General features: G+C 37.2%; 1 protein-coding gene across 3 annotated transcripts in view; it reads right to left on the minus strand.

The window, feature by feature from the left end:
* Nucleotides 1-26,096, minus strand: part of LOC150099333 (extracellular matrix organizing protein FRAS1-like) — a 1,385,483-nt gene that overhangs the window by 866,968 nt on the left and 492,419 nt on the right. For all 3 annotated transcript variants that reach the window (XM_090403569.1, XM_090403568.1, XM_090403570.1), the window contains one exon: nt 17,313-17,585. In XM_090403569.1, coding sequence (XP_090259695.1) covers nt 17,313-17,585 — 273 coding nt within the window. The remainder of the gene's footprint in view (nt 1-17,312; nt 17,586-26,096) is intronic.

A 26,096-nucleotide genomic window follows, 5' to 3' on the forward strand; every position in this document is an offset into this window, starting at 1 on the left:
TCATCAATGAGCCTAAATGCATGCCTTTGGAAAGTGTCAAGGATTTTAAGGGAAATTTTAGGTGAACCACCACAAACATGCAAGCAGTATTCTAAATACAGACAGGTTTCAGATTTGTATATAGCGAAGAGTTGGTTGGGTGTAAAATAGGCTCTTATAGAAAGAGAATGTCAAAGCTCTTGGATGCTGAGGAGGTTATTGATGTGATGTGTTTATGCCAGGAAAGACAGGAGGTAAACGTAAGTCCAAGCAAAGAGATCTTGTCTGGTAATTTGTGTATGAGGGCAGGTGAGCCAGGCTCTCTTTTGTGCAGAGAAAAAAAAAAAAAAAAGAAAAAAAAGAAATGAAAGACTGTGTTTTGGCAGCATTTAACATAATGTTCTCCTTACCCCATTAGAGGATAGTGTGTAGATCAATGTTTAAGGCAAGAGTTCTAAATAATCTTGTAGCCTGGGATGTCAGAGTACTGCATGGCTTGTCAATTGAGTAGGATGAGTGGAGAGTACTACATCTGCAAAGCTGTGGATGGGATTAGAGCAGATCATCACAGAATGTGTTTATGAATGGAGTGTCTAATTTACCTCCAGTTAGCAATAGCAACAATGAAATAATCTCTTGGATTGTTGCCAGTCATATGAGAACTTTTGTGAAGTAGGGATATATGTGGAACTACAGAGCTAGTGATTATGAAAAGCATAGTGAAATCAATTAGGAGTTATTTAGCATGGAAAGAAGAGTTGAGTGAAAAGGAAACAGTCACTTGGGCATTGATCAAGAGCTATTTAACAGCAGCAATATCTGAGTGTATTCCAAAGTTGAAAAGGTTAAATAAAGTAGGAGTAAAATGAATGGATCAATGAATGCAGTTTAAGCATAAAATCAGGAAGAAGGCATTTATGGAGGCAACACAAGATAAATGTTGGTAATAATCAGCTGAATAAAATTACAAAGAGCAAGCAAAGATAAGCAGACATATTAGAGCTGTTTTAAAAAAATATCTCTAAATAGTGTATAGTGTGGCTTTTTATCGTATAATTGTGCTTCATTTTTTTCATAAAAAAATACAAATAAACAAACAAATTTATTTATTTATTTGTATTTTTCTACTTCTTGTTCCTGCTTCTTCTTCTGCTTTCTAAAAATGGCATCTGTAAAGTAATGCACGTCAGCAACACTGAAAGCTTCAGTATGAAGATCAAGTTCTGCCTTGTATTTTTTTTCCAGTGGATGCATTGCAAAAATTGCTTCAGTATACTCTGAAAAATGTGAAGGATTTGTGCTAGAGGGAACATAAAGAAGGAAAGCATTAATGTATTTAATATAAATAAAAGTGTATTGATAGGTTAGAATCTTTAGAAATGGGAGTTAGAGTTGGGACCATGGTAGAAGAGTTTAGGCAAGAGTTGGTGATAATGAAAATTGAAATGAAGCATCGGGAAGATGAGATTAAACACTTAAAGAAGAGAGTGGCTGATGCGAATGAGAAGGAAGATGTTAGTATTATGGAAAAAGACTCGAAGGATAATTGTATATCATTGTATGGGGGACTCAATCATTAGAGGTATGATGACTAATAAAGTATATAAAACATGCTTTCCGGTGGAACAATGAAACAAATAACTGATGCTTTGCAGAGAAGGAAAGAGCAGGCATCAAAATAAATGGTTTGGGGCACAAATGACTTTGGGGAGGGAAAAAAGGAATGCTGATAGAGACTTGAGGAAGTTTCTGCAGGCAGTGAAGGATAATAGTGTTACTGGAAAAGTCATTAGTGTGTTGCCCAGATATGACAATAATGAGTTGAGAAGGAGAGAAGAGATCATAAATAGAAAGGTAGCTAAGTTATGGGATAAAACAAGGTTCAGTTTTTGCATCTGTGGAGTGAATTTCTCATCTGTGGAGTGAATACTGATAAATAAAAGATTCCACAGCAGTATAAAGAGTGCAAAGACTTATCCTGGAGCAGATATCTCATCAGACCACAATCCCATAGTTGCAGAAGTACGTCTTAGGTTAAAATCAGCTAAAAAATCACAAAAGAAGAAAAAGAAAATTGATGTAGAAAAACTGAAAGACCCGAACATAAATAAAAGTGCCAAGACACTTAACCTGCGATTACAACAGATTAACATAGAAGAAAATAAAAGTGTGGAATCTCTTTGGAATAGCTTAAAGAATGCCATTGTAACAACAAGTAAGAAGTAGGTTATGTGAATAATATAAAACAACAGGAATGGATGACAGATGAGATTCTTTCTCTTATTGATACAAGAAGAATGTATAAAAACAAAGACCTAGTCAGATATACAGAAACACATAACATCATCAAGAAAAAAATAAAAGAAGCCAAGGAAAATTGGATGAAAAATTTATGTACTCAAATTGAACTGCTTCAGAAACAACATGATAATTTCAATCTGTATAAGAAAATCAATGAAATTTCCGGAAAACTGAGGAAAAAGCAAATAGTGTCTCTAAGAGACGAAAATGGAAAAATAGTTCTAGAAGAAGAGAATAAAGCACAGATTTGGATAAAATATGTAACAGAACTTTTCAATGATACTAGACAGAAGCCTATAAATATAAAAGATAACATTCAAGGACCAGCAATCATGAAATGCGAAATAGAGAATGCTATACAAACAAGTAAAACAGGAAAAGCCAGTGGACCAGATGGTGTGCAAACAGAATTTTTAAAATTAATCGAACCAGATAACATCAAACTTCTTGAAAAACTATTTAATAAAATATATGAAAGTGATGAATTGCCATCAGATTGGCTCAAATCTACATTTATCACTATCCCAAAGAAACCCAAAGCGAATTCCTGTGGTGACTTCAGACTTATTAGTCTAATGAGCCAAACATTAAAAATATTTTTGAAAGTAATTCAGAATCGCATTTATAGAAAAAGTGAAGAAACTCTAAGTGAAACACAATTCGGCTTTCGGAATGGTTTTGGTACTAGAGAGGCCCTTTTCTGTACCCAAATATTGATACAAAAATGCATAGAAAAACAGAAATCTGTCTTTATGTGTTTCATAGATTTTGAAAAAGCATTCGACAAAGTCAGACACACCAACTTAATAGAAATCCTTCAACAAATAAGGCTAGACGAACAAGACATAAGACTAATAACAAATCTGTATTGGAATCAGTCAGCTACCGTTCAATTAGACAACATTACCACCAGTGATATTAACATCAAAAGAGGAGTGAGACAAGGATGTGTGCTCTCACCACTCCTGTTCAACATATATGCAGAGGTAATCTTTAAAAAAGCACTGGAAGAATGTCCAGAGGGAATCACAATAAATGGAAAGATTGTTAACAACCTACGATATGCAGATGACACCGTGCTAATTGCAGATAACATTATGGATCTCCAAAAACTCGTTGACAGAGTATACATAGAAAGCCAAAGAATGGGAATAAATATAAACATCAACAAGACAAAATACATGATCATCAGCAAACATCCAGCCTCATCAATGATTTAATAAGGTTAAAACACCTTATGGTAACTTGTTTTGGCGAAATACTTACAAGCTCGGTATTACTAAATCTTGGTATTTCTAAGCCTAGCTCCCACTGACGAGACCTCAATAAAGGTCGAAACCGGTCTGGGTAGTGGCCCCTTGCCTTTAATACAAAACATCATACATCCCCTTCTTGGAGATGTGTTTTGGCATTAAGGGTAAATATTAAGATTAGTGATCGGAGCTTGTTCCACCTTTGCCACGAGTTGCCCTGGTCCTGCACTACCTGTGGGATCAGTTAGACTTGCATCAATTGCAGGCGCAAACTTGACTTTTAGTCTGTTTGCTTACTTGGGAAATGGAGTAAAACCAGGTTTAAAATTGCTTGGTATCTTTAACATATATATATATATATATATATATATATATATATACAAGGGAGAGAAGTATTGGGAGAAATGGAAGAGAAAGAATCAGAGATGTTGGGTTAAATATTAATAAGGCTGTGGAAATGGATGAAATATCTCCACATACAAGGGGGTACCCAAAAATAACTGGATCTGAACTTGGTGCAAACATTTTCTAGTTATGGATGGTGCTGCTAGGCATCATGAGTGAGCAATTTTTCACACCAGTCTGGCAAGTGGCATCATCCTGTGTGAATTGGTTCATTGTTCTGGCTTCTTTTTTAGTGCTTACAATTTTGCGATGGCTGACCACAAGGAACAAAGAATGCAAATGAAATTTTGTTTTCTTTTGGATAAAACTGCAGCTGAAACTATTGTTATGCTTCAGCAAGCCTTTAAGGACGACACTTTATAAAATGCAGGTCTAGAAGTGTTTTTTCCCATTTCATCAATGGGAAACATATCAGTTGAAGACCAACCATGATCTGGCCTACTTTTGACAAGCAGAAATTACGAAAACATCAAAATGGTTTGCCAAGCAATCAATGAAAATCTCCAAAAGACCATTGAGAAAGATTCTGAAGAGACAAATTTATAATGGAGTTTGTGCCAGCAAATTTTATCAGAAGATTTGCAAATGAAATGTGAGTCCACTAAATTTGTGCTTCATTTGCTCACAGATAATCAAAAAAAAAAAAAAAAAACTACTATTTGCCCAAACTCTCTCCAAGTGACTTTTTTTTATTCATACGGATAAAGAAAACTATGAAAGTATAAAGTTTTTTAACTTGGGTATATTATGTATTCAAAATACTCCAGAAGACCTTAATATAATGATAGAAGACCTATATCATGAAAGTAGAAAAGTCAGTCTAAAGATAAACAGAGAAAAAACTAAAATCATGTGGCACTACCATGAGTTGCCTCAGACTTGCACTACGAGTAGGCACAAACTTGACTTACTTGTCTGTTTGCTCACTTGGGAAATAGGATTAAAAAAAAACAAGTTTATATAAAATTACTTGGTATCTTGAAAACTAGGAAAGGGTAGCCATTTGTTGATGCAGAATAAATGAAAAAAAAAGTCACTGGGGACCATAAACAGTATTCCAGATGAACGGTTCCAGAACTGTTTCCAGTAGTGAAAAAATGTTGGACGAGTGCAAGTGAACCACATGGAGAGTACTTTGAAGGAGACTAGAATATGGTATTATCAAATTTAATAAAATTATAAAAAAAAAAAATTACAGTTATTTTCGGGTATCCCTTGTATTCTTAAGGAATGTGCTCAACAGTTAGCAATGCCCTTGACCTGGTTCACCTTGCAGTGAGTAAAGTCTGTAAGGAGTGAAAAGAAGACAAAATAGTACCACCCCACAAGTATAGTTCTAGAACAAAAGTTTCCAATTATAGACCAGTCTGTATAACTGGAGTTACATTCAATAATGTTGGAGAGATTGGTTAGGAATAGAATACAGGATTGGGTTGATGAATATGGCATTCTTTATATGATCAGCATGGATTTGTAAAGGGTAGGTCTTGTTTTAGCAATTTACTTGCATTTTATGATAAGCAACGACTTACTTGGACATTGCAAAAGCATTTGACAGACTATCTATTTGACAGAATAGATAATGTGATGTACAAGCTGCAGGGAATAAATAGTATATAGGTTAGATGGATTGGTGATTGGCTCTCTGAAGGATACAATTGCAAATGATAGGCAGTGTCTTAATAAAGGAAGGTAGCCAGTGGCATGCCGCAGAGGCCCTTCCTGTTTAACTCGTTTGTAAATGATGTCTGCTAATGATGCAAAGTTGGAGAAAATTATGAGCAGTACTGCTGTTAATTCGATTCAGGAGGATCTGAATAGACTTTTGACTTGCTTGGACAAAGGAGTTGGGATGTAGTTTTAATATTAATGAGTGCAAGGCGTTGCATTTTGGAGTGTAGAATAATAAGACTGTGTATTATTGACACAGTGCTGTACTGAAGGATGTGGATGAGATTTTAGATTTGGGAGTGGATGGTTGACAGTAGGATGAAGTTTAGAGGGTATATTGCAAATGTTTCAAAGACTAAACATCATAGTGGTGCTATAATAAGTACTCTAACGTGTAGGGAGATAAGGAGGTGGTTTTGCCATTGTATAAAGCACAGATCAGACCACACTTGTACTACTGTGCTCAGATTTTGGCACTTGGTTTTCAATGTGATGTGGAAACATTGGAGAGGGTCCAGAGGTGAGTGAATAAGACAATATCAGTACTCTGGAATGTTGGTGAGAGAGAGAGAGAGATTGAAGAAATGTGGATTGCAGAGTTTGGTGGATAGGAGGAAAATAGGATATGTGACAGATATGTTTAAGTTATTGAGAGGATTTTATCAGATTATCTAGGAAGATTATAAAAAGAGTAGAAGGTGAGAGGGGGAAGAACCGGTGGCCATCTCTGGAAGTTATATAAGAGTGTAGTGAAGAAGGGTGTGAGGGAGTAGATTTTTTAAATGGAGAATTGTCAGTGAGTGGAATGCCTTACCAGAATATGTCGTGAATGTAGAGAATGTTAAGGATATTAACATTCAGTATGATAAATATGTTATCAGTTGAATAAACTTCCTGGTGAATATGCCGACTCCATGAAAGGAATAATAATAATAATAGTAAAGAAGGTGACTCAATTGGTAAAGACAGCAAAAGTGCAGTATGAGAAGAAAACATAATCAAGCCAAGAAAAATCCTAGTGAGTTCTTTCAATATGTGATAAGTTGTTATGTTCAAGATGTTGATAACAATGGTAGATTGGAAAGTCATAGAGGGAATATATCTGAAGTACCCAATGAGCAGTTTATTATCATCAGATTGATGGTGACTGAGCAGGAGATATGTGAGGAATTAAATAAACTTGATGTTAATAAGGTAGTAGGACCAGACAATAAATCACTGCATGTCTTGAAGGTATGTTCCAGGAAATTAACAGAATCACTGGCACAGCAGTTTGAGTCTTGCAACAGAACAAGTCCCAAATGAGTAGAAAGTGGAAAAAATTGTTCCACTTGACAAAGGGAAGGGGGTGAGGAAATAAGACTGAGGCTACAAATTATAGCCCAATCTGCATTTGTGGAGTTGTTGTTAAGGTGTTAGAGAGGTTGGTGAGGACTAAGATTCAGATTGGGTTAATAATAGTAGTATTCTCTATGATGGTCAGCATGGATTCATGAGTATATCAGATAGTCCAATATAATTACACTCGCCTCCTTGAGGAAGGTGTACTCATGGTGGACTGTCTGATATCTGTTAGGTAGAAAATCTCCACCTAACTTCAGCAACCACTCAGATATTTCCATATCCTTAAAAGTTTGATATACAGTCATTTATCACCATATCAAATATCACTTGGTTAATTCATTCGCTGTAACAAACCAACAAAAAAATTCTAAACATCATTAATACCATATATATTAACCTCCCAACTGGCCAGAACATCTATACACGTCCAGCTAAATCTGGATACGCTTCAGAACATGTGTTGAAAGAACATGGATAAGAAGTGCAATTTGGAAGTTTGTCGTTTAAAAGGTGTGATAATCCCCCATGCTGAAGAGAACACTTAATCAGATTATCTCACATTCACAGCTGTGTCTCAGCTGCCTATAACAAGAAACACAGTTCCTTGTTCTATGCTGGGTAACTGGATCTTAGTTGTATTGGATAGACTGAAAATATAGAAATCATTTTTATTTTTGTTTTCTCTTTTTTATTGTACAATATGATTTTAATGTCTGGAAAAAATAAATATCCTTGCATAGTTTCTTCACTTAAATATTGCCTTACTTCGAGAACCAATTTCATTTTTAATTTTTTTTGCGCTAATTTTTTCTAATCGCTTACTTGACAAAACATTTTCTTTGTTCTCGAAGAAATTAATTCATGATAATTATTTGAAATATTATTTTAAAAAAAACTGGCTGCTGACTTTCCAAATTATGTTATTTTTATTTTTGTTCAAAATTATATTTCGAAGAATACTTCACACATTTCCTGAAGGACACGTTTGGGCGACTTTGCTTTATAGAGAATAACATGAGAATAACATTATAGAGAATTCTTAGATCAAATCACTAATTTTTTTTTTGTTTATATCGTAATCTACTGTTCTTTGCACTTTCACCTTCTTGGTTTCCCTGTATAATTGATCATTACAAAATGAAATTAAAGGTTATGATTTAAATTAATATGTATATATTTTCTGCTAGTTCAGAGATTATGCTCTTTTAAAGTAAGCGATACTTTTGCTTATATTCTATCATTCAAAATATGTATATGCACATGCATCAAATGTGGAATTTCAATTCCATATTTTTACAATAGAACTGAACTTTATTTCACCTTAATAGTTTAACCCCCTCCATGCTGCATCACCATCACACACCCGAAAACCGTTATGAAATATAGGTACAGTTTTTATTTGTTATTTTTCTCTAGTAACTGTTCCACATAACTTTAATTTTTCGATGCAGAACCTGGTGATTATTTTAAATTAGCAAATTATAAATCAGAAAATATACATATTATTTCCTGATTATTATTATTATTATTATTAATAGACACCTCCAGGGAGTCCATAGACTCATCAAGGGAGGGCACCTGCTCTACAGCTCTCTCCACCATTCAATCCACCAACAACTAACCGCAACCACACCAATGCCATCTACCGCCAACCACCACCACTAGTTTTTCCACAGACAATCACAAACCTCCATGCCCACAGCAGGATTCGAACCCGCAGCCTTTTGGCTGGAGAGCGAATACACTAACCACTTGGCCAGTCAGGCTGGCTTATAAATCAGAAAATATACATATTATTTCTTGATTATTATAAATCAGGAAATTATGTGATATTGGACAAAAGGTGAAATTAATATTTAAAATCAGTGTTATCCTACAAATGTAATATAACTACATATTTTTCTTCTGTTATCTGATTTTTTTTTCTTGTAGTACAAAGAAGCAATCACTGCATATAAGATGGGAGAATACAAGAGGGCAAAAATATGTAAATTGATTACATTATAGCTAATAAAGAAATCATGTCAGAAAAAAATATTTATGTAAGAGTTCTAATATTAGCAGATATAATGATATTTTCTTCTAGTTTAGATACATGACATTGTTGAAGTAGCTAAACCTTTGCTACTATTTTACACTAAAATGAATGGGCATGTTCCCCAAGTGATTTATGTTTGTAACAGTTGTCTTGCGAACGATTTATAAAATAAATTCTCTGAAATACCTGCAGATTGAATAGGTCTATACCCCCCCCCACCCAAAAAAGAAGATTATGAAATGCCTCCTTTTCTTTTAAAATAATTCAAATCCTCTTTTTCAAGATAATTGTATCAAATAATTTATAATTTTTCGATAATAAAAGTGAAACTAATCAATATAAATTAAGAAATTATTTTTGCATAAATACTGTATCAGCCTGTAAATGAAATGTCAGTATTTCTGTGTTCAGGATGTCTGCTAATCAACAATTGAAAACGAAACAGGACATTCTTGATGTGTGGGAATGGATACTTGGGAGAAGGGAGACAATGTCAGGTAACACTGAGCCCAGTGGAGTCCAGAAGAGATAATGCTGGGTATAGAAACAATGGCATTTATATGCTGTATACTAATGCCAGGAGTATCCGGAATAAAGGAGAGGAATTGGTGGCGCAGATAGCATCAGCCTGGCCAAAAATTATTGCGATCACAGAGACGTGGTTGACAGAGAGGGATATAACAACAGGAATAGAAGTCGCTGGGTATAGCATTTTTCGTCAGGATAGGAGGGGAAAGCGTGGTGGTGGGGTACTGCTTATGATAAGTGATGATCTATGTCCTCTAAGAGTCGAGAATTTGGAAGGAAGTGAGACAAATGATTCTGAGAGCGTATGGTGTGAGGTAGAGGTAGGCAAGACAGGATATTTAGTGGGGTGTTGCTACAGACCCAGGAGCACAGAGGATGGGGACCAGGAGATGTTTAGACAGCTAAGTTTGGCAAGTGCAAGAAGAATGATTGTTATGGGAGATTTTAACTTCAGTAGTATAAATTGGAGAGAGGAAGATGCATGTAGCAATAGCGGAATGGAATTTCTAGAATTCTTGAGGGACAAATGTCTTAGGCAACATGTAACAGAGGGAACAAGAGGTTCAAAAATTTTGGATTTGGTTATAGCATCAGAAGAGTTGATAATAACTGAGTTGACGTCTCTCCCACCAGTTGGAGAGAGTGACCATATGGTGTTGACTTGGAAAATGAATAGACATGCAGGAGTACCAAAGAGACGGGAACTTATGTGGAATTATAAGGCAGGTGGGGTGCTTAAGGGTCAAAGCTGTATAACTGAGAGGAGAGCTCCACATAGCCTTTAAAGGAATGCAGAGAACCGACCAGGGATTCTGACCTAATGTCCAATCCTCACCTTCTCGTGGTGCACCCTGTTGGGTATCTACTTTGATACTGAACGAACGAGGATGGGCTGGCAATTTGGGATTTAGCCGACCAAATTGTATTCTTATTGGTTAAACCAAAATAAAAAATGATGGTACAACATGACAAAATTTCATGCCGGCTGGGGCGTCGCCCGGTTAAACAAGGCCCCCGTTGTTTTCGCCAGGGAACCAGGGCGAACAGCGAAAAGTCAGCTACTGGAACAAATCTGAAAACAAACCCCAACTCAACATCACCAGAGTTAAAGATCGGTACTATCAACGTAAGAAGCCTGAATGGCAAAGAAATGGAGCTAGCTGAGGAATTAGATAAGTACCAGATCGACATAATAGGGGTGACTGAAACAAAAAAGACCAAAACTGGTGAGATCTTTCTAAGCAATAAATATAAAATGTTATATTCAGGCAATGACAATCAAGGAAAAGAAGGAGTAGCCATAGTATTCAACACAAAATACGAGGCTAATCTTCTTGAATGGCAGAGAGTCTCAAGTAGAGTAATGTGGGCAAATATGAGAATGGGGAACTGGACAATGAGACTTATTTGTGCCTATGGTCCCACTGAAGGTTCTACTAAGGTAGAAGTGGAGGAATTTTTTGAGGCTTTAGAAAAAGCAACTGACACAATGAAAAAGGAAAAGTTGGTCCTTGTTGGGGATCTAAATAGTAGAGTAGGAAATGATTGTGAGACATACAAAAATATTTTGGGAAAATTTGGAGAAAAGAGCAAAGCTAAAAATAATGGCAAATATCTGTTGGATTTCTGCTCAGGACATGGACTGGTTATTACTAACACCATGTTCCAACATAAAAATGTGCACAAATTCACATGGGGAGAAGAGGCTAGGAATAAGAAAAGTCTCATTGACTATGTTATTGTTGATAGTGATGTTTTCTCCCTGGTGCAGGACACCAGAGTGTACAGAGGATTTGAAATTGGAAGTGATCACTATTTAGTCTTGAGCAGGATAAAATTGAATTTCATATTGAAAAGAATAACATGTAAGAAAGTTTTAAAGCGAATAAAAGTTGAGCAGCTCTCAGATGTGAACTGTAGACTAAAATACAGAAATATTATTGAAAAGAAAATGAAAGAGTTTGAGAACAGGAATCAAACCTTGGAGATTCAGTGGCAAACTCTGAAGGAAACATTGATTGATTCTGCCAGAGAGGCATGTGGTGAGGTTGTGTGCAAGGATAAAAAAATCAGAACTCCCTGGTGGACACAGGAAGTTAAAGAGGCAGTGAAGGAAAAGAAGAAAGCATATCAAAAGTTCCTGGCAAATAAGTCAGCTTTTACTCTTACAGAATACAGAGACAAATGTAAGAAAGCTAGACAGTGTGTAAGAAAGAAAGACAAAGCTAAACAGTAAGTAAGAAAGCTAAAAGCTAAAACTAGCTAAACAAAAGTCATGGGAGGACTTTGGCAAGAATATAGAAAATAAATATCAAGAAGGTGGCAAAATATTCTGGAGGTTGTTGAAGAAGCTTAGGAATGGAGGAAAGAGTGCTGTAAAAGGAATTAGAGATGATAAAGGTGAAATGAAAACAGGAGAAAAAGATATCCTTGAAGTATGGAGTAATTACTTTGAAAAACTGCTAAATGAAACAAGCAGTGATGACAGCACAGTGATAAAAAACACTGACCAGGCATGCAGTCAGGAATACATATCCATACTTGAAGTAGAAAAAGCCATCAAAGGCTTGAAATGTGGAAAGGCAGCAGGAGTAGATGATATTCGACCAGAAATGCTGAAGTATGGTGGTATAAGAGTCTTACAGTGGCTGCACTGCATAGTTCAGAAAGCCTGGACAGAGGGACGAATTCCCGATGATTGGAGTAGAGCTCTCATAGTACCCATATATAAAAAGGGAAATAAAACTGAATGTGAGAATTACAGAGGTATTTCCCTACTGAGTGTTCCTGGCAAGATCTATGCAAGTATACTTGAGAAACGGTTGAGAAGAATTGTGGAAGAAAAGCTTGGTGAAGAACAAGCTGGATTCAGGCCAAATAGAGGCTGTCAGGATCAGATCTTCACTTTACGACAAATAGTCGAGAAAGCATGGGAATATAACAAAGATCTGTATTTAAGTTTTGTCGATCTGGAAAAGGCATATGACAAGGTGCCAAGAGAGAAGCTATTCAATACGCTGCAGTTATATGGTGTGAATGGGGCATTATATCAAGCAATACTTAGTCTTTATTTGAGTTGTGAGTCAGCAGTTAGAATTGAAGGAAGTACAGGAAGATGGTTTAATGTTAAATCTGGTGTGAGACAAGGATGTACATTATCCCCTCTGTTATTCATTATCTATATGGATCACATTATGAAGGAATGTAGTATTAAACCTGATATCAAAATTGGAGATGTTAATGTCAGCTCTTTGCTTTATGCGGATGATGTTATACTTCTAAATAAATCCGCTACAAGTCTGCAAGATTCTCTGTCTAAATTGAATAGCTGTTGTAATAGATATGGTATGAAGGTCAGCAATAAAAAGACAAAGACAATGAAAATAGGCAGAATCATTGAAAATGTCAACTGTGTTGTGAATGGAGAACCTGTGGAACAAGTAAAACATTTCAGCTACTTAGGCACAATTTTTACTGAAGATGGTAAACTAAATATAGAAATAGACAACAGAATCAGCAAAGCTGGTATCGTGGGAAGTCAATTGAATAAATTCATATGGAATAAGAAAGAAATTAGTCGGAACACTAAATTAGCTGTATACAAGACTGTGTTCAAACCAATTTTAACTTATGGATCTGAGAGCTGGGTCAGAAGTAAAACACTTGACCAAAGACTAGAGACCGCAGATATGAGAGTCCTGAGAAAGATTATAAGCGTGAACAGATGGCATCAATGGCAATATCATATTAAAAACGAGGATATTAGGAAAGAACTTGACATTGTCAGCATCCAGGAATGCGTTAGCAGAGCTAATCTCAGATGGTATGGTCACTTAAATAGAATGGAAGAGGAAAGATTAGCAAAACAAGTGTTCTCTGCCAGGTTGGCAGGAAAACGACCCAGAGGAAGACCAAGATATAGGTGGATTGATACGGTACAAAGTGCCTTAGACGATAGAAATATAAGATCTGATAATGTTGGAGTCTTGACAAGTAACAGACTGATTTGGAGGAAAATTGTAAATAGGAAGTTAGTAATGATGTAATTTTTTCATGTAATACTGTCATATCCTGTACACCCCTTGAGGGTACATGGCAGGAATTTGATGATGATGATGATGATAAGGCAGGTGATTATAATAGTCTTAGACGTCAACTTCGGGAAGTTTCATGGAGGGAGGAATTGGAAGGCCGGGATATCACCAGTGCGTGGGAAATTGTGAAAGAATATTTGTTATCAGCAATGGTAAGTTGTATACCACGAGTGAAGAAGAGGACGCAATTTGGAGTAAAGTGGATGACAAACAATATTAAACAGGAATTGCATGCGAAAAAGTGGCTATGGAAGAGATATAAGGAGATAGGTGAAGAGATGCATGAGGAATATAAGACACAGGCCAGAAGAGTGACTAGTGTGGTAAGGAAAGCGAAACTGGAATATGAGAGGAGATTGGCCCTAAGATCATAAGAAAATCCTAGGGAATTTTTTAGCTATGTGGCCAGTAGGAGGAGAAATGACTGTGGAAGAATGATATTGTGGGATAAAAATGGGAATAGATGACTGATGCAGAGGACATAGTGGAATTGTTCAATGAACACTTTATTGGAGTATTTCATCCTAGAGGAGTCAGTTTTAATGCTAGAGGGATAGGACTGGTACGAGGTCTGGAGGTACAGGAGGAGAGTGTGTTTCAGATACTGAGTACTCTGGATGTCAGTAAAGCTGTGGGACTGGATGGTATTTCGCCACGAGTTTTGAGAGAATGTGCTAGGGAATTGACAGTACCTTTAACGTGGCTTTTCAATGAAAGTCTGGCTTTGGCAAAGGTGCCCAGGGAATGGAAGGAAGGTAAGATAGTGCCATTGCATAAGGGTGGTAACAGACTGGAAGTGTCTAATTATAGGCCAGTCTGTGTGTCATCAGTAGTTGTTAAGATCTTGGAGAAAGTAGTGAGGGACCGTGTACAGCATTGGGCAGATGAGGGTAATGTTATCTGTGAGAATCAACATGGATTTGTGAAAGGACGCTCTTGTTTTAGCAATATGCTAGCCTTTTATAATAAAGTTACAAGAACATTAGATGAGGGAAAGGCATATACTGCAATTTTCTTAGACTTGGCGAAGGCATTTGACAGGGTGCCACATGATAAGCTGATATTTAAGTTGCAGCACATGGGTCTGGATGTCAGATTGGTCAACAGGATTCAGGATTGGCTGTCTGATAGGTATCAGAGAGTTGTGTATGGTGGAGCAGTTTCCAGGAGGCAGAGGGTTACAAGTGGGGTCCCACAGGGCTCAGTACTAGGACCTATATTGTTTAACCTTTATATCAATGACATAGCCAGTGGATAGCAGGGGGATATTCAGTTGTTTGCAGATGATGCAAAGCTGGGAAGGATTATCAGTAATAGTGCAGATGTGGTAGCCCTGCAAGAGGATTTAAATAATCTAGATAGATGGGCAAATGAATGGGGGTCTCAGTTTAATGCAGCAAAATGTAAGGTCTTGAGGTTTGGGAAACATCGATGGGATGCTGCATACTCTATGGGAAGAGTTATACTGGAGGAAGTAGGGGAGACAAGAGATCTGGGGTTGATGATTGATAGAAACCTGAAGTTTAGGGGACATATTGCAAAGGTGGTGAAGGTAACACAGAGGATTGCTGCTATTATGAGAAGGACACTGACCTGCAGAGATAAGAGGGTTATCATTCCGTTGTATAAGTCTCTGAACAGACCACACTTGGACTATTGCTCTCAGATTTGGTCCCCAGGATTTGAAGGGGATAAATTAACTGTGGAAAGGATACAAAGACGGATGACAAAGATGGTTTCAGGACTGTACAAGGATAGTTATGAGGACCGGCTGAGAGAATGTGGACTGCAGAGTTTGGTGGATAGAAGAAGGAGAGGTGATATGATTGAGACTTTTAAACTGTTGAGAGGTGGTTACAGGGTTGACACTGGGGAGTTCTTTCGCTTGGTTGATCAGCGGGAAGGAGTCATGACAAGAGGCCATCCCTGGAAGTTACGAAAGGAAACTGTGAGCAAGAGGGTAAGGAGTGGTTTCTTTGTGTGGAGGGTGGTTGAGCCGTGGAATGCATTGCCTGATGGAGTGGTGGGAGCGAGAACGGTCAGTGAGTTTAAAGAGTGGTATGATGGACTTTGTGTTTCTCAGGGGGGGACCTCCCCTCCGTGGGTGTTGACAGACTTTATGTCTTAGGAAGGACCTCCCTCGAGAGTCTTTTGACTCCTTGGAGGCCTGAATAATAATAATAATAATAATTTTGCACTACAGCTTGAGGCACTTTAGTGTGACTTCTGGCAAAGTGTTTTCTCTCATTTCTTTCTCAATAGCAGTGAGAGTAATCTACGCCTTAACTTTTCCTCCAGCTAAGAGGATTATTATCAAGTATTTCTTCTAAGATGTAGATTATTTCAGAAATAGCAACCAGTAGCAGCAGTAGAAGTAGTAATATTTAGATTTTTTTTTAAGAAAAAGAAACAAAAATAATACTACAGAACTTTCTTTCTTTTGATATGCATATAAACAGTTTTACATGGTGAAAATACAGCATAGTATTTCTAAAATTTCAAATAATTTCAGCAGACAGTAGAACAGTTGATTTTAGATTGCAAAGAAAGAGTACAGAATCAGAAGCTTAGAGATGACCCCAGTCATCTCTACCTATAGGAGTTGCCAAATGGTGTGCCACCCTTTTTTAATAAATTACTCTGGATTTAGAGAAAGACGTTGAAAGTTTATTTTTCACTTGGTTAGAGTATAATAAAATTAGTTTAATCCTTTATCCAAGTGTGAGCAAACAAAGTTTGCACCTGAAAGTATCTTCAGGACTGGGGTAAGGTGGTACAACACTAGGGCAACTCGTTGCAAAGGTGGAGCAAGCTGCCAACAGTAGGCAGAGATGACCTGCTAATGCTTCTGCCTGGTATCTCCACTTGGGTCTGGCTCCCACTGAAGAGACCTCAATAAAGGTCGAAACTAGTCTAGGTAGTGGCCCTTCCCTTAATGCATAACAATAGACATATCCACAAGGAGATGTGTTTTGCATTATAGAAGATGCATTATAGGAGATACTGAGATAGGAGTGTTGGTAACTTGCTCCACCTTTGCAACGAGTTTCCCTGGTGTTGTACCACCTTACCCCAGTCCTGAAGATACTTTCAAGCGCAAACTTTGTTTGCTCACACTTGGATAAAGGATTAAACTAATTTTATTATACTCTAACCAAGTGAAAAGTAAACTTTCAAAGTGAAAGAACAATCAGTACAACTGTTCCATTGCACTGTTTTGAAGAATAAAATACAGCAAATTTACTATTATTAAATAGATTCACTGCAAAGGCTGATTAGTGGTCATTTCAGGACTGATTATTTTCGCACATGTGAAATTCGTTTCAATTTTTGGGAAGACACAACAAATCAATTGTGAAGCAAACAAAAAGGTCAAATATCGCACGACAGTAAAGGAAATTCCAAGTAACACAGTACACTAGAAGACAAGTGACGCAAAGGCCCTACCGACAATTAACCCACTAATGGCTCTAAGTGGATTTAACGGCGAAGGGAGGTAATGGCATGATAAAAGGTAGAATGCCAATGAAGTTTTGATTCATTAAAAAAGCTAGGGTGGACTGGCTATTTCATCCACCTCAGCCGGTTGGAAGGTTAAATAAAATTTACTATAATAAGCTATGTGAATAGAGTGGAGTGAGTAAGTGGAATTTTATTTTTAGCCTCATTAATAATGAATTATCTTAATTCTTTACTTACCAATTAAAGAATGATTCACTTTATGCATAAAACGTATCCAACCATTTTTTACCATTTTCATTGTGAAATTATCATATCTCTGAAGAACTCTTTTCTTAAATGGGGTATGTTCAATCAAATCACCAATGGTTGGAGGTACAACTAGCACAAGTATAAGCTGCTCCAGATCAGCATTAATATCCACAAGTGTAAAAAGGGTGGTATTAAGGATAGATATACTTCCAGCATTCACATATATAGGTGATCTTACTATTACTTCAGGTGCAAGGTTAGCTGAAAATACATAAGCATAACAAAATTATCAACACAGAGGCAAATTCATTGTTTTAAAATTATCATTCTAATTGAAGAAAAACAAGAAAGAAAATTATAAAGAAAAGTTAATTTAAACTTCAAGCATGCCAGCCTGGTTGGCTGAGTGGTTAGCATATCTGCTCTCCAGCCAAAAGGTTGCAGGTTCGAATCCTGCCGTGGACATGGATGTTTGTGATTGTCTGTAAAAATACTAGTGGTGGTGGTGATCGGCGGCAGATGGCGTCGGTATAGACGAGGAAGATAGTTGGGGTGGATGGTTAGCATATCCGCTCTCCAGCTAAAAGTTTGCAGATTCGAATCCCACCGTGGGCATGGATGTTTATGATTGTCTGTAAAAATACCAGTGGTGGTGGTGATCGGCGGTACATGGCAGTGGCGTAGATGAGGAAGATAGTTGCCTTATTTCTTTTGTCAAAATGGTAAAATGAAGGAATAGATTTTGAATACTGTCTGGTAAAGCTGTCAAACCTGTAGAAATTTGTGTTCACAGGCAAACCAGCCCTGTGAACACACGGATTACAGCCAGAAATACTGCCCTTAAGGGATGCAGCAAGGAGTGATGACCTGGCTGCAATAACTAGTCATAAGCCTCCTCTCATTAGGAGGGGAGGGGGGGGGAAACTCAACCTGTCCTAGGATGGATGAGTAGGACAGGATAGGATTGTACAATATAAAGCCTCTCCTAGCCAAGTGCCCATGATATGGTCTGTATCCACAAATGGGGCTCTGGTGGAGTGAGTCTTGCTACCTTAAACGCACATATTCCCCTAGTTGTGTGGAAATGCCAACCAGATCTCTAGGTGATAGATGTCTTTCATCACCCAGTGAAACACCACCATCACCCTGCCTTTTAGAAGTGTGAAATGGCTACCATGTTTCATCCACAGAGTAGGGCCCCAGCTTCTGTCTTCCCCCTTTCTTCTCACATGTGGTGCAGATGATGGCATTGCTGAATATGCTTAACACACTGTTATTACTATTGAATTTGGAACTAGTTTCTCCTCTATTTGAGAGTACAGAAGTAAAACAGTTTTCTGCATGCTGGCTGCCAGATAATGCACAAGACCAAACCCAATGGGAATGTGTCTAACCTAACCTAACCCAATCAGCTGGTGAATAATCCTGCTGCCAACTTACTCTGCCAAGTAGACTGGGTTAGTGGTATCTAGAGGGCACTTGGACTGGAGTCTGGGCACTCCTTGTGTGTGAATTATGTATACATCCCTGACCCCATCATGCCCCCTGCTCTTTATGTTTCTGAATCAACAACTCTAGCATGAAAGTTTAACTGCAGTTATAAAAAAATTTCCCATAAAAAAAAAAACATGAAAAGTAGCACAAAAATTGTAAAAAGTAATAAAAATATTCCAATTTTCCTCCCCCCCCCCAAAAAAAACACCAAAATTTCTTCCACTAAAAAACATTTCCATTTCACCAACATTCAAGGCATCAATACAAACATCAGTAATATACACCCCCACTTACAGACAGCAAAATCTGATCTCCTTTTCATAACAGGACCCCAAGTGGCATTCTCCATTGACCACACCTCCACTGTCCCAACTATGTCTTGCATAATGCATTCTGAAAAAAAAAAAAAAAAAAATCGTGTTTTTTAAAGATCTGATATCCTTTGCCCAGGTCTATAATATATCCTGGAACCTCTACCTTTTGATCTGCTGTGGCTCAAAATTTCCTTACCTCACTTTATAGTCTTCATTTGTTGCCTTTACCACTCCGCTTTGACAACAATGCTGCCCTTTATGACTACTTATCACTAAAAACTGATTTCATACAAACTAATTACCCAAACTGTGAGCCTGTCTTCTAGGAGAATTCCAGAACACAAAAAGACTTTCCTACTCCAACTTCACAGACCAAGCTGGAAGGGAAGCTGAATCATTTGTCATCAGTCATGATCTATCACAAACAGTTAACCTACCAACCAGAATACCAAACCAAACCCATCGTTCTTCCAACACTCTAGACTTTTCTTAACTGCCTCTCCCTCCAAATACACTGTAGATGTCTGCTCTTCCCATGCCAACTCTGATCACAATCTTATTCAAGTCTCCTAGAGTTTGTTCTCCTCTCAGCCAACCTCAGTCCTCATACCTATGGCACCACAGTTATGCAAACTGGGATGACCTCCAATATATTTATGTCTCTTTTCCATGGACAGATTATTTTTGCTCTCCTGATCCAAAAATCTGCAGTGAACTAATAACTGAAATAATCCTCACTGGCATGAAATCATTCCCCACTCCACTGCAAATTCCCACCCCTGTATTCAAGCTCTGATTCTCAAAAAAATGGTCTTCTAGTCCCTCGACTTCTGTCCTTGTTCCCATCTCTCATGCATCCCGATGGTAAGTTTTTTTGTTTAATTAACTATGGGTTGTATATGTTTATGTGTGATAGCTATTAGAGAAACTGTATGTTTGTAGTGTATGTGTTTGTAGTATTGCCAAGGTATGATTTGCTCTCAGAAAAGTTATGTCTCCTCCATTGGAACTTGAAAAAGGCAACAGTGATAATGGCATTCATGCCATTTGGAGTAAGACTGAGATGAGCATAAATTTTAGTTATTTAGTGGGTTTTTGCTATAGGCCAAGAAATGTAGAGGAAGACAATTCTGAAATGTTTTGGCAGATCAGACTGATAAGTGACAGGAAGATGATAATAATGGGTGACTTCAACAATGGAAGCAAGAAATAATGTGTGAAGGAGACTACTTGGGGACAACTACCTAATTCAACATTTAGTCAAAGCAACAAGTGTGATATAACTTGTTTAATTGGATTTAATATCATCTCATATAGTAATTCTATGATGCCACCAATTGGGAAGAGTGATCATTTGGTTTGACATGAGAAGTGGTTAGGCAGATACAAGCTATGCGAAAGAAGGTATGTGTAGAATTACAGGGAAGAGGACTATGATAAATTAAGGAGTCAGACAGGTGATGAGCTGTGGCTTGATAATGAAGAAGAGAAAAATCAGCAGCCAGGGACTCAGTCCAAAATCAGACACTTACAGCAATGTCAGATTTAATTCCTAAGCTTAAAAATAAATAAACCATCAGCTAATGCCTTTTATTCCCTTACAGGGAGCAGGCAAAGCCTTTTAATCCTCTCTAACTTTTGGAGACTGAGTAGGAAGTTCAATCTCTATCAGCAGTCAATCAGAGATAGCTGGCCCATGACTACCACTAATTATAAGTGGAAACAAATGAAGACATGGGCAAAAAAGTGCTGCCATCTCTTGGCACCTAACTCTAACAGGATATGTTACTGTCTGAAATAATGTGGGTTATACAGTCAATTTTCTTGAGTTTACAGGATGAAAAACCTGAGTTTCTGGGAGAAAAAAAACCCTGCTTGCCCATGCCAGAGATTGACTAATTCAGAAACCAGTCAAAGAAAGGCTTAGAAAAAGTTCCTCAAGTTAGTGACTAGATTTGAACTTAAAATCTTCAGGCAGCCTAAGCGCAGGCCCCGCATTCCTAATGTTAAGAAGATAAATAAAGTGGGTGTGAAATGGATGAATAATGGAATTATGGAACCTCTCAGAAAGAAGATGTTATGGAGGAGATATAAAGAACTGGATATCCCTCAGCAGAACCAGGAGTATAGAGCACATATTAGTAAAGAAGGAAATACTGATATACAGCATTCTCTAAGGGCTTGCTTAGCTGATGTAGCAAAGCAAAACTCTAGAGAATTCTATATTTTGTTACTAGTAGAAGAAAGAGTGAAGATGGAAGACTGACTTCAGCTGCTGGAGATGGAACATGAAAAAGGAAAGTAGGAAGGAAGCAAGTGGGGAACCACAGGATTCTGTTCTAGAACCAATATTTTTTAATATATATATATATATATATATATATATATATATATATATGTGTGTGTGTTAAAGATACCAAGCTATTTTAAACCTGGTTTTAATCCATTTCCCAAGTAACCAAACAGACAACTAAGTCAAGTTTGTGCCTGCAGGTAGTGCAAGTCTGGGTGACCCGCAAAGTAGTGCAAGTCTTAGGCAACTCGTGGTAAAGGTGAAATAAGCTATGATCACTATTCTTAATATTTACCCTTAATGCAAAGCATATCTCCTTGAAGAGATGAATGATGCTATGCATTAAAGACAAGGGGCCACTACCCAGACCAGTTTCGACCTTTACTGAGGTCTCATCAGTGGGAGTCAGGCTTAGAAATACCAAGGTTAAGTAATACAGAGCTTATAAGTGTTTTACCAAAACAAGTTACCATAAGGTGCTTTGATCTTATTAAATAAAAATTTCAGGATGAGAGATAGATGTAGAAAGTTTTTTACGTTGGGTATAATATATGTTAAAGATACCAAGCTATTTTAAACCTGGTTTTAATCCATTTCCCAAGTAAGCAAACAGACAAGTAAGTCAAGTTTGCGTCTGCAAGTAGTGCAAGTCTGGGTGAACCGCAAAGTAGTGCAAGTCTTGGCAACTCGTGGTAAAGGGAATAAGCTCTGATCACTATTCTTAATATTTACCCTTAATGCAAAGCACATCTCCTTGAGGAGATGTATGATGCTATGCATTAAAGGCAAGGGGCTACTACCCAGACCGATTTCGACCTTTATTGAGGTCTCATCAGTGGGAGTCAGGCTTAGAAATACCAAGGTTAAGTAATACAGAGCTTATAAGTATTTTACCAAAACAAGTTACCATAAGGTGCTTTGACCTTATTAAATAAAAATCTCAGGATAAGATATAGATGTAGAAAATTTTTTACCTTCGGTATAATATATGTTAAAGATACCAAGCTATTTTAACCTGGTTTTAATCCATTTCCCAAGTAAGCAAACAGACAAGTCTTTAAGAATAGTGATCAGAGCTTATTCCACCTTTACCACGAGTTGCCTAAGATTTGCACTACTTTGCAGTTCAACCAGACTTGCACTACTTGCAGGCGCAAACTTGACTTACTTGTCTGTTTGCTTACTTGGGAAATACCAAGCTATTTTACCAGGGATAAAATAGCTTGGTATCTTTAACATATATTATATCCAAGGTAAAAAACTTTCTACATATATATATATATATATATATATATCAGTGATATAGCTCAAGGTTGGTGAGGAAATATTAAAATGTTTCAATTTTAATATTTCCTATTAAAATTGCAACATGGCTAGTACTTTGGACTGAAGAATGGCAGATGGCACTTCAATGTTGCTAAGTTACAAATCATGCACTTTGGCCAAAGAACATGGAATGGGGTTGATCATATTGGAAGAGGCAAGGAATATGAAGATCCTGCTGGATAATGGATTGAAGTTCGGGGGGACACATCAGGAAAGTTCAAAAGGTTATCTAGAAAATTGCTGCTATAATGTTAATAATCTGTCAATTCAAAAGTGACAGATTATTCTGGGAATATGTTCATGCTTTAACTATTAATTTTTCAGGAAATAACAATGTATAGTAAAATATTAATGATAAAAGACTTTAATTAATACTTTCCTATATTTCAGCAATATTACATTTCCATGATCATGGATCACAAAAAACAATGATATGTGCACACAGGAACTAACACTAGGCAAATGAGGCTAAAGAAAGGCAACAGAAGTCAAACCTGGAGTCTTAAACAGTGCCCTCTACTGGACTAAATTGGGTAGTTTGGCCATTGGGCTGACAATCTTAGAATGTATGCTTCTCAAATTTGGGGCAATCTCGTGCACCCAAATTTGTTGAGGTTTGGAAAGTTTTTCAGGGCTGAGGCAGATTCAAGGAATAGTCTTTCATATTTATATTTGATTTGGTGTAATAGATTGGTCTTCTTCCAGCATATCCTGTGGTGGGTGGGTGTCCAAAGCATGGTCATCAAGTCGTCAGTGGCTGTATTGGTGGAACCAGATGTAGTCCTTGTGTTCAGATATTCTGATATTAGCTTTATTGACTGTTTTGCCATAGTAGGACAGTTTGCAACTACAAGGGACATGGAAGGTTGTGGGGGGATGTGGTTGGTCTTTGGTGGAGTGGATAAGAGATGCCAGTTTCCTGTGTAGTCTGTAACTGGTTGTAAGGTCATATTTCCTTAGAATTTTTGTTAATTTTTTCCATGCATATGTGGAATAGTGATAGATTTTGAGTAATCTCTGCTCTGAAGGGGGAGGGGGGGGGTTGTTACAGGGTTTTAATATTTTTTGGATTTTTGGGGGGGTTGTAGCCATTGGTTAAGAAAGTGTTAAAGATATGGTCAAGGTTGGTAGTTAGCCACTGTTATCTTGGTAGTTAGCCACTGTTATCTGTGGCTAACTACCAAGATAATAAAAACCTTATATAACATGATATATATATAATATTTTTTGGATTTTTTGGGGGTTGTAGCCATTGGCTAATAAAGTGTTAAAGATATGGTCAAGGTTGGTATTATATGGTAGTTAGCCACAGATAACAGTGGCTAACTACCAATATAATAAAAACTACCAATATAACATGGCAAAATTAATCAGTTAATTGATTAATTTTGCCATGTTATATAAGGTTTTTATTATCCTATATTGTTGGGAGGGAGGATGATGTGACTGCTGTTGAATGCATCTACCTGTGTGTGTAGGTTTTCTGTAACCAGAGAATGCCAGAGATCCATCAGGCTGGCATGTAATCAGACTGTCTAGGAATGGGTGACTTGTTGTTTTCCTTTTCCAAGGTAAACTGGATCATGGAGTGTCAATTGTTTAGTTGTGTTAGGAAATTGTGGAGTGTATCCAGGCCATGTAGCCAAATGGAGAAAACATCATTCACACAGCATAGACATACAGTGGGTTTATGTGGGGCAGAGTTCAAGACTTCCTCTACAAAAGTTTCCATGAAGTTGGCCAGGAGTGGAGAGAGCAGAGAACCCATTGCTGTTCCCTCTATCTGTTTGTAGTTTTTGATCCAGCCATCTTGACCATAGACATTCTCTTTTTCTGTTTCCTTCAGATATGTAGCCAAATACTTCAGTACTTTGGCTATCTTATTCTTCCTCCAAGATACGTGGCCAAAGTACTGAAGTATTTGAAATCCTCGGCATCCTTCTCCAAAGCCATATCTCAAAGGAGTTGAGTCTTTCTTTATCTATTTTATTTAGTGACCATGACTCAGAACCATATAGGACAATTGGAAATACAAGGCTATTGACCAGCAGAGTTTTAGTGGTCAAGGAGATCTTTCTGTCTTTTCAGATCAGATTGTCTGTAGTTGTATCATTGCCTCTCTCTCTCCCCATAGCAATTCTTTTAATTTCAGATCTGAAGCCTTCTTTATTTTTTATTAGTGCTCCAAGTTATACAAACTGTTCAACGTTTTCTAGATCAATTTTACATTGAGAGTTCTCTTCTTTTTCTATCACCATATATTTGGTCTTAGCACTGTTGATTTTTAGCCCTCATTTTATACTCTCCGTGGCTATTAATGTTGTGTCGTCAACACATCTAAGATTGTTTATTCCCCTCCCCCCAGATGAAATTCCACCCTTCCAACCATCTAGAGCTTTCTGCATCATATGCTCTCCACAGATGTTAAATAGATCAGAGGTAAGAATGCCTTGTCTCACTTTTTTTTCTATTCAGAACTATTCTGATGTATTTTTGTCAATTTTCAATTTGCTGCTGTGTTCTTCTTGTAAAGTTGTTATTAAGTGCTCCAAGTGTTCTGGGATTCCCATTTTTCTTAAGATTTTCCATAGAGTATCCAAGCTAACACAATCAAAATCCTTTGAATAATCCACAAAGCACAGATACATAGGGATGCTGAACTCGTGTGTTTTTTCTATTGGATGTCTCAAAGTTGCAATTCATCTCTGGTTCCTCTACCAGCTCTGAAACCTGCCTGTTCATTTGGAATTTGGTGTTCGATAAATTTTTTCATTTCTTAATTACACATAGCAAAATTTTACTTGCATGCGAGATTATAGATTCGGTGTCGAGGCTAGCTGGTGAACGGACGTGCTATCGGAGAGCTCCTGAGAGATTTGTGTTTTTTGTTGATTTATTGGTGTTTTGGATTCAATTTAATGGACTTAAGTGTTTAATTTTGGTATATTATTGGAGCTTTATTAACGTGATTAGTGTACTAAAGTGTTTTATAACATAATCTATGTCGGGAAGTCGCCGCTAGATGAATTCGTAATGAGTAGTGTTCGTGCAAGCCCCAGATAAGATAAGTATCATTTTCAGTTATCGATACAAATTACTTAATATTGTGTAGTTTTGTTTTGTTTGCCTTGCGTATTTTAGTGCGTCTATTTTTGGTGTGTTATAACATATAATTTGACAAAACACGTTACAGATAAGTATGGCACCTGTGCGAAGGAAAATGGCGGCCAGTAATGAAGGTTTGCCATCGTTATCAAAGAACGGTAGCATAAAAGAAATGAGTCAGTGTACTAGCTGTGAAATGTACGCTTTGCGGAGTGCGGTCGGAGTGTGGTTAGATGATAA

Source organism: Typopeltis vanoorti, chromosome 14, assembly GCF_054136105.1.
Source record: "Typopeltis vanoorti isolate ZY-2024b chromosome 14, IOZ_Tvanoo_1.0, whole genome shotgun sequence".
Classification (NCBI taxonomy): Eukaryota; Metazoa; Arthropoda; class Arachnida; order Uropygi; family Thelyphonidae; genus Typopeltis; species Typopeltis vanoorti.